Source organism: Quercus lobata, chromosome 10 (assembly GCF_001633185.2).
Source record: "Quercus lobata isolate SW786 chromosome 10, ValleyOak3.0 Primary Assembly, whole genome shotgun sequence".
Lineage (NCBI taxonomy): Eukaryota > Viridiplantae > Streptophyta > Magnoliopsida > Fagales > Fagaceae > Quercus > Quercus lobata.
The window spans coordinates 14,081,568-14,091,520 of record NC_044913.1 but is presented as its reverse complement, the minus strand read 5'-3'; the positions used below and the strand labels follow the sequence as shown (position 1 = coordinate 14,091,520).

General features: G+C 35.0%; 1 protein-coding gene across 1 annotated transcript; it reads right to left on the bottom strand.

Moving 5' to 3' along the window:
• Positions 1 to 4,742: 4,742 nt before the first annotated feature.
• On the bottom strand, positions 4,743 to 8,721 carry LOC115962471 (5-formyltetrahydrofolate cyclo-ligase, mitochondrial-like). Its single transcript, XM_031081315.1, has 8 exons — positions 8,400 to 8,721; positions 8,122 to 8,262; positions 7,006 to 7,170; positions 6,423 to 6,464; positions 6,269 to 6,314; positions 5,404 to 5,474; positions 5,179 to 5,305; positions 4,743 to 5,103 (listed from the first exon to the last, which is right to left on the bottom strand). The coding sequence occupies exons 1-8, from the start codon at positions 8,677 to 8,679 to the stop codon at positions 5,091 to 5,093; spliced, it is 885 nt and encodes a 294-aa protein (XP_030937175.1). The 5' UTR covers positions 8,680 to 8,721; the 3' UTR covers positions 4,743 to 5,090.
• Positions 8,722 to 9,953: the final 1,232 nt, after the last annotated feature.

Genomic DNA, 9,953 nt, shown 5'->3' with positions numbered 1-9,953 from the left:
TGAAGAATGAAGATCACGGTTCTATTTATAACTCTCTTTCTATGTGAAAACCCCAATAGTCTTCTTAGTTTTGCTGATGCAGAGACATAGGAAGTGACACAAGCAGCAACAAAGTCCACTGGAGATGGCGGGATGTTTGTCAAAATATCTTTTAAATTTTGTATTAGCAAATCGTGTCCTTCTTGGAAACTGTTAAGGATCAATTAGCTTTGATAGAGATAGCAAAATGGAAAATCTTAGTTATTTTCTAAAGCTTTTTCATGGTTTAGAACATTTGTCTTTTTTTGACAAGTGTCAGATGAATAAGAAAATAATTTAAAAGAGATTCTTTTTAACTAATCTTGGAGTAGATGGCTGTAAATGAATAATTCAATGACTTAATGGAAAAGGTTTTATTATAACATGATGTGAATGGGACCCTGGTACTTTTGCAGTTTCAATACATTGACTCCTTCAAACTTGGAAATTTTGGCTCTTTATGGAGAACTTTAGTCGTTGCTATAATATTCAATATCAACAAAATTTCCAGATGGTCCTGGGAGCCTCTTTTAAATGAGCAGAAACTACACGATTGTGTGTTTCCTAAGAAATTCTATGCTGATACATGCAGATACATCATGGTCTGTCATCTGTGAAAGTTTCCAGCTTTCCCTGTACAACTATGGTTTTCCATTTATTAGTCTTATAATCCATACCGCATGGAGCTGCATAGCTCACTTGAACAAATCAATGCAATTATCCATTGTTTATTTTAACTCGCAAAGGTCCAAATTTCAAGGTTTGGTAGCAGCATCCATTGCATCAGAATTCAAGCCAGAAAAATCAACAATACTGAGTCGTGACTTCCAAGAAGGCAGTTGCTTGCTTCTTCAAATCATGTGTAATCCAATTTCTTCACATGCCATATTTACTTTCAGACTATGGATTGCATTGAGTTATGTTTTATTTGTTTCTTTATTAGAAATCTATGAACACAACATTTGTGCCACAACATTGGTCATAACTCTCATAGACTCACAGGTTATGTCATCAGAATTGTGACAAAAAAAAGTATAACATAAAAACTATGATCTTAGAATAACTCTTTATTTATTAGTACTACTTCCACCTAGGCATTTTGTTAGATACATGGGATAACATTTTGTTAGATGCATGGGATAAAAAGTTGACGGGGTTGTACTGAATGACACAAAGTATAATGTTTTCAATAGTTTGAGGGAAAAAAAAAAACCTTTTGATAGTTATGGGTATTTGGATTGATGAAAACTGAGTTATATAACTCAGTTTTCATCACCCAAAACTCAAAAAACATGAGCTCCGCCGAAAATCAAGTTATTTGGATTGATTTTGGAGTTGAGTTTTCATAACTCAAAACTCAAAATTTTGAGTTTGAGTTTTTTTTTTTTTTTTTTTTTTTTTTGATAGGTAAGAAAAAGTTAATTCAAAAAAACTGCTAGATGCAAATTAGCACCAGCATATCAAAAGTACAAAAAAGATGGAAAAGCAAAAAACATAAAAAGACACTAATTACAAAGAAAGAGAGCTAAGGAATAGAGGAAGAGCGTCACTAGATATGAGTCCCCAAGCCCTAGCCCAATCAAAAAGGAAACCAGAAAAGAGAGCAACCATTTGGTCCTCAGATCTATCCAAATCCTCAAACGTCCGCCGATTGCGTTCCCTCCAAATACACCACATCAAACACAATTGAACTATGTTCCAAATGTAAGATATGAATGCTTCCCCAACCAATTCCACCAACTAAATAGAAAATCCGACACCATACATGAGGGAACCCATGAAATCCCAAAAATCCTAAAGACAAAGCACCACGGCTGATAAGCCTTTCCACAATGTAACAACAAATGATCCACTATCTCATCACAGAAACGGCATATAATGCACCAGTCAACGAAGTCGAAGCCCTTAAGCCATAAGTTATCTCCCATGAGGATCCTATCCCATGCGGCTATCCAAACAAAGAAAGAGACACGTCGGAGTGCCTTAATCTTCCAAATACCTTTCCATGGAAAAACAACAGAAGAAAAGCCATGTAACTTATGATAATATGAACGGATAGTAAAAATCCCCGTTTTTTGTCAACTTCCATTTCAAACGATCACCATCAATCCTTGAAGGTAAATTGGATGCCAAGAATCGAAAGAAATCATCCACCACATTTGCCTCCCAATCATTAAGACCCCGATTGAGTTACGGAAACTAAAAACAAAATTTGGATGTTTCCAAATTTTGAGTTAAGTGTTTCAATGGCACTATTATAAATAACTCCTTCATAGTAGGGCCCACATCTGTGTATTGTCAAATCAAACCAACATGTGACTGTTGGGAGCTAGCTCTTTGCTTTTTATTTTTTTTATTTTTTCAAGCAAATTCTCTTCTTTAACCGGACCCCACCACTTTATGCATTATTTGAGTTTTAGACATGAGATATGCAACCAAGATATGAAACCAAACAAATTTTTTTGGAGTGAGTGAAAAAGTAAAGTTAGAGATACGAGTTATGACAATTGAGTTATGGAAACTGGGTTATGAGTGATGCTCAAACCAAACACCCATCAATTGGAACTTCATGTCAATTTTAACGATGAAAACAATATTTTGTTAAAAATAATCTCTACAATGTATGCAATACATTTTCCATCACCCTATAAAGTAAAATCATTATCAAAATATATTTTGCTCGTTCATTTGATATTTTACTCTCTAAATAGAATTTATTGTTTCCCTCTGAATTAGTAATAAAATTGGCCAGAGTTTGCTGCAATGGCAAGTACTATTTGCCCAATTGATATGTCATGGGTTCGTGCATGAGAATCAATTTCACTAAAATTGAGGATGTGATTGTCTACCAATCACCTCTTTGATTTTTCAAGCAATAGATTCTCAGCAAAGGAAGGACTATTATGATATCATTTAGATGAAGTTTCAAGCTTCTACTAACTACTATTGACTTCCCCCTTCACTCTTTAGTTCCCCCCACCATAAAACAATGATGCTAAATTTTCTAATAATACTATTAGTCTATTATTAATAGAAGAGTAGAATATTTGTATATAAATTTTATCACAACTATGACCCCAATTCATCTCATTTTCCCATTAGAAAAAGAAAAAGGAATTATTTCCTCCGATAAAATAAAAAATTTAAAAGGAGCTACCTCATACTAGAATTTTAAAGGCTGCTAGAGACTCCTTTTTTTTAGAGAGTACAAGAATCCTCCTACTTCCCTTACACAAGACAACGTGATTTGGTCGGAGAGAGATCTCGACTCCTTTTTGTCAAGTCCACATAATATTGGGCTGATAAACAGCACAGATTCAATAATTCTCATACCTCCTTTTGGAAATCTTTATGGCAAAGCATATTCCATGAATGGTTAAAAATGTTGATGCTTCTGGTTACCCCTAAAAGCAGGATTAGTGAAAAGATTGGGAAGGAAGAAGACACATCAGCACATGGTATCTATGTGGTAGAAAGGCAGAATTGAGGTTCACTTGTTTTCTCCAAAAAGAGGAAAAAGTGATGTGGTAAGATTAATGTGGCTTAGATCAGTTTTGGGCCAAAGATAAACAAGGTTAGTGTAGACTCAAGTCCTGGTTTGATTAAGGATTTTGTATCCCAGATGGTGAGTTATTGGAAGGAGGGCTTTCCAAAGATCAAAATCTTCTTATTGTAGCTGTGACCATGAACACTATATGAATATTAAGAAATAAAGTGATGGTAACAAGTGAGCCTCTCAATCTTGATGATTTGATTCAATAAATTCATTTGGACTGTCAGAGATTTGAAGCCAAGACCCCTAAACTCAACTTTGCAAGCAAATTTCTAGACAAGTCTAGTGGGAAAGGCCACCTTACTCTTGTTGGAAAGCAAATGTTGATGCTTCCTGTTAGATAATAAAGTACATGTTGCAATAGTAGCGATGAATTATGCAGGTGAATTCTTGAATTGGGTAAAAAGAATCTCATTTGTCTCTTCTCTAGCGGCTAAAGCTCAGGGAATTAAGTGGACTATGGAGTGAGCCATTGCCACCAGGTTCTACAATGTTATTGTTGAAGGTGATGCTCTAAATGTGTTTCAAGTTGTGAATCATCCAAAGAAAAGCACATGTTAGGAAATAGCTCAAGTTGTAGAAGACATGGGATCAAGTAAAGATGGCAAACCATTTTCAATTGTCCTTCAAGTTGGCAAAAAGAGGAAGAAACAAAGATGCACTTGAGTTAGCAGCTAAATGGACTGCTAAATCTTTGTTTGAAGGTGAACTGCTTGGGGGTGCCTGCCAGAGCTTGTGACCAAGTAGGAGGAGTTGTAGTTATTTTGCGTCTGGGATGTGTTTTAGGTTTTCCCTATTTTCTTGTTTGCTGTTGTGTGGTGTTTTGGACTTGTTGAGGGTTGCTGTACTCTCTTCTTTTCTCATATATATATATATATATATATATAGAGAGAGAGAGAGAGAGAGAGAGAGAGAAGAGGAAAAAAAAAAGAAAAAACAATTCCTACATTTAATAAACTGATTTTTTTTTTTTTTTTTTTTTTGGGTTTGATGTTATCTATTATTTAACTTAAGAGTACTATAAAGTGGCACAATTTTGCATAGTTAGCACATCCATGGAACAATTGTAGGAGTACTAGGGCTATACATACTTGTTCTCAACTTCTGCTTCTATATATTATATAGATGCAACTTTATCTTAAAAAAGAAAAGAAATAAAAACATCATCACATAATACAAATATTTATTGCATTGAATAAAACCATTTCCTTAAATGATAAATCTTGAGTAGTATTTCCAATCTCTCAAAGTGTGTTGGTCCCAATCAGTAAGATACAAGTCATATAAAACCAATACCATTTTTGAGATCTATTTCAATGGGCAAACGTTGTGGACAATCAAACATGGCTTCTTAACTATAAAAACATCATAACTTTACCTCATTCCTTTGATAGCACAATCGCTGCATTTCAAGCAATCAAGACAGCATTTGACAGCTTATAAGACAACCAAACTCAAATGCAGGGATGAGGATCTATCATTTGAAGAAAGTGACCAGGTTTGGTTTCCAAGTCAAATGTTAAAGCTTCATCCTGTAAATATTTAACTAGTTGGATGATATGAAAACCAAACTCATCTAAATAAAAGAGGAATTTACGTAGTTATACCTGTCTAAAGCATCCAGGCTGATGGGAATCACACCAGCTGGGGACACAAGAGCATCAACGGGAACATCATTTGCAGTGACTGGTATAACTCCTTCATCCAATATCTGCAGAGAATAGGATAGGGCAACTGCAGAACCAGAGCCAATCATTTCAAAAGACTAACAAAAACATGTAAGCTGACTATAAGACCATAAGCAATTATTAATTATTAGAAGTTATGCATACCAAGGAGGGGTTGCTTCCAATCCCTTGCCTTCACAAGCTCTTGGTAGTTCTTCAAGAAGGTATCATAATAACTATTGATTTCCATCAAACACCAACATGAGCTATGTACAACTTTAAGAATTATCAGTGAATATGGATAAATGGTCAAATTTCATTTTCGAATTGAAGTGATTGAGATTTTTAGAGATGAACATGAGCTTGTTAGGAATATAACCCAATTCCTAAATCTGTGAGATGCAAAAAAAATAGAGAAAATATATGCCAAAGAAAAAACAATCACACAAGACATTTACATAATTCGGCAATTTGCCTACATCTACAAAGTTACAATGATTTACTATTTCATGGAAAAAATACAAGACGCAAAATTACAGTGTTTCTCTCTCTCAACAACACGACCAACCCTAATCTAAAACAATGGTATTAATATCCCACACAAAGGATCCTCAATAGGCTAAACACGGGCCAAAAACTTTCATAAGCGCTCCAGCTTGGGCCTATCAGCCCAAGCCTCCGCTGCATGAACTAAGCCTTAGAAAATCTCCCATTAAAAACCATAACACTTTAATATAGTTTCGGGTTATAATCTGGATCAAACACAAACTAAGCTCCACATAGCCCAACAAACCCCCCCCCCCCCTCTTTTCTACTAGGGGGTTGGGTTGGATTTTCCATACAATCATCACCAATTACTAGGGAGCTACAATAATATTCACAAATCAATAGTTATACTAGCAGTTATACTCTAGAAGCTTAAAAAAAAGGCTTTATATCAAAATGAGTAAATGATATCTTTAACCAACTTAGCTCCCACAACATGAGAGGCTAAATGAAATTCTATATAGGCCAAGATTCGTAGCCATACCCTCCACCACGACCCAGGCGCCTTCCGGATCTGTCAAATGCTAGTCCTGCAGGCAGAAAAATTGCTAACTACTATTGCTTAAATTTTGGTTTCCGCAAGACTGGAACTTTAGAGCATTCTGCAGGTAATTGAGAAAATTGGGATAAAGTTTTACCAGGTAAGAGAAACAAATCAACTGGCTCATTTGCCTGCATAACTGCATCAAAAGTGATCCTTTATCATAAGTGTTAATTTATGTGCAAACCATGCAATTATGAAATATAAAGTCAAGCCTATGAGAAAATATGAACCAGAAGAAAATAAATGGAGACATTCACTTGCAAGAAGGTTAAACTGCACAAAGTGAAAGGAGCATGGGAGTTGTGTCATGAGTTCCAGAAAAGCAGAAGCTCCTAAGTAGCACCCTGGTCCTCCCCAACATAAAAAAACAAATGTTTTTGTATCTGAGCATATCTTGAAGCACAACATAGACAAGTTCAACCATATTATTTTCAAAGGCTAATCACGTTTCTTCTTCACCTGCTAGTTTATCTTGGGCACTGATAAGTTACAAGATGACAACTTATGTCATCATTCTGATGCCTACACTTAATTCTCACTCCTCATCATGTGAAATTTGTAATTAAATAAGCAGAAAATGACTACAACTTATAAATTATTCATAGTGTGAGCAGCCTGCTGGTCATTGGAATAGAGAGAATCGTCACAACATATAACTAGTACAATTTTTTAATTACCATTTTTACGTTCATTTCCATCACCATCCACTGAAGCTGGTTCTAAAATGTTCATTGAATTTGCAATAAGATCATCAATACTTGAGATGTTCAGCATGCGCATGTGACTATTCTTGTCCTCCACACGTGGAACATAAAGCGTTTTTCCCATCTTTGTATTATCATCTGAGTCAAAATAAAATGTCAATACCTTCAGAAAGTGTGACAAGAAGTCAAGATAGCTTTTATTAAAGAGATAAATTCAATGAAAATGCATGTATCATACAACCACTAAATAAACAAAATAAGTTGATAAAAATAAGCTCATCCAAACACACACACACACACAAAAAAAAAAAAAAAAAAAGTGTCATAAACTTTTGCTCTACAGCACAGAGGAAGAGATGGTTATTAGTTATTACATGAAATAGTTAAATAAGACCATCTTAGGAACTATCTGCTCAACAATCATATGTATATGTTTTTCTCAAACAATTACAACATGTTCATATAAAAAAACTAGGAGCATTCTGTCCAATGATTATCTCTCTAAAGAATCTCTTATGAGGAAGAACCTAGCAGTCATTCCTGCTACATTTTTCAGTTTACAAACAATTTAAAGTAACCCACTGGGGGGCACTTCCTTCCCTTCTAAGACCAAGGTGGAGGTGGGGTAGTTAATTCAAGACCAATTGGATGCATGTGTAATATTCCAGTAAAGAAAATAAAAATATACTTTAATCCTTTTGCATAGATTTGTATGAGAATCATTCATTCCCAGTATGATCCCCCTGCTCATAAACTCTCTCAATTGAGATAGGGTTGTGATCAAGCCAAGTATTGAATGATTGAACATGTCTTGGCAAGACTAACAAGGCATTCAAGCTCGTCTTGAGCTCACTTATAATATTTGATTTTGGGCTTGTTACAAGTAGCTTGAACTTGACTTGCCTCAGCTAGCTTCATTAGTCGAGCCATCAAGCCAAGCACAAGTCCAAATCAAGCTAAAGATCAATCCTACAAACAAGTTTTAGGAGTAATATTTTTCTACAGATTCCATTTTACAATCACATTCACATAGAATTTGAACGTCAGATGGCAAAACTAAAACGTACGAGACAGCAAGCAAACACAAACCTTGAGCTGGGTTTTGCAGGATTTCTGATAACAATTTTGATGTGTCAACTTCTCGTAAAGAAGAGCAACTTATATAGGCACACAATCTCTGACTAGATTTAAACCAAGGAGATTCCAAAACAATGCTCTGGATTGCATTGTCTGAAAACAAAAATCAACAACACCAAGTGAAAAATTTTCAATAACAAAGATGCATCAATCTGATAATTCTAGATAGACCCAGTAGTAAAAAAATTAATGCAAAATGATTTGGCGTATTAGTACGAGTTAAAAGTTACCTTCTTGGGATCTGAGAGTTGGGTCCATGTTCTTGAGGTCCTTGCGGACCCTTGATCGGAGAAGCTGTTTTTGCTTGAATAAAGCGTTTAGATGATCTTGTTCTTCATTGTTGTTGTTGGTCATCATTGTCGTGAAGTTCAAACTGTGACTGTAGCGTGGTGCGTACGAGGTTGGGCGAGAGAGTAAGAGTGGGTTTGTTGTTGTTGTGACAAAATTGCACGGTTGGGTCATCGATACTACAAGTTGTTTCAGTTTTCGACTCAGCCCAGTTGGCCTCATGAGGCTCCTTCTCTCTCTGCTGTCGTGCCTTTTTAATTCTATTTTATTTTGCAATTTGACAATTTGTTCTTAAAAATTACAGTGCGAACTTTTTTTCTTTTTTCTTTTTTTTAATATTAATTTGATTATTACAACGGAAAAACAATGAATTTGAAATCTTTTTTTTTTTGAAAAGCAATGAATTTGAAATCTATCTTCTTAAAAAACATAAGAAATGATAGTTGAGTTATAAAATTCTTAGTTACACATAATAAACTGAAAACAAAGCCCAAATGTTTGTTTGTTAGTTAAACATAGTAATGTTTTGTTTGTTTTAGCAATGATGTTTTTTAGAAAAAAATAAAAATAAAAATAAAAGTCATTTTTCAAAAAATATTTACTATAAAATTATCTCATTTTTCTATATTTAATAACAAATTTAAATGAGTTGAAAAATAATTTCCAAACTTCCCTTATTTAACTTGTTGTAAAATAAAGTTTTTAAAAAAATATTAGTAGAAAATAATCTCCAATAATAAGTCATACTTTTCATGTTCACTAAATATTGTTTTTTTTTTTTTTTACTCATTTTCTCTAAATGAGTAGGGAAGAAGAAAGCAAACACAGATAACATGCCGATGTATTATCGAAAAGGAAACCGAAAAACTCGACGAAAAATCTCTCCGCCGCCCTCCAAGCAGTAATCGATCCACTAGAAAATCAGTTGAGATACATGGGTTAGTAAGAGACCTTCCAAGCCTAATCTACCTACTGTACCTAAGCCCTTCAAGCTCCTACTCCAACAAGACTATTCGGAACTGTGTCTTGTCTAGTTCTCCAAATCCCGCAACAAGCTCCATGTTGCATCTGCCATCCTCGGCTTCTTCCAATATTTCCCAATAGTACCAAAACCTCACTTGACACTCAAAAAGGGTGTAGTAAGTGTTTGGACTATCAACCTCTCAATGGTATGGAAATGAAAAGGTAGGAGTTAAGGAAATCCGCAAGCTTATGTGTAGAGATATATGGGTATGGTAATCTCTAACTCTCAAGGTGTTTGGCTAGGGTTTTCTCTCAGAAGCACTCTTCAACATTTGTGGGTAATGTGGGTATATATAGTGTGGGTACAGAAAATGTGTATCAGATAGTACAGTCTAGCAGAACAAAATGTTTCGCGGGTGTCTCGTAGGAAGGCCTTACCCGTGAGATACTTGCGAAATATAGTTGTCTCCATCTGTACTGACTCTTCACATTTTAGTCATGTGCAAGGCACATGCTTCACTTCGCGGGATGCT

Bases quoted from the DNA above. Each gene is read 5' to 3' on its own strand.
- LOC115962471 (XM_031081315.1), bottom strand. From the start codon at position 8,679: ATGAGGCCAACTGGGCTGAGTCGAAAACTGAAACAACTTGTAGTATCG. The intron at 5,475-6,268 runs GTATGGCTACGA...GGAAATCAATAG, and splicing joins CGCCTGGGTCGTGGTGGAGG to TTATTATGATACCTTCTTGA. The intron at 5,306-5,403 runs GTATGCATAACT...CTGGTTCTGCAG, and splicing joins TTGGAAGCAACCCCTCCTTG to TTGCCCTATCCTATTCTCTG.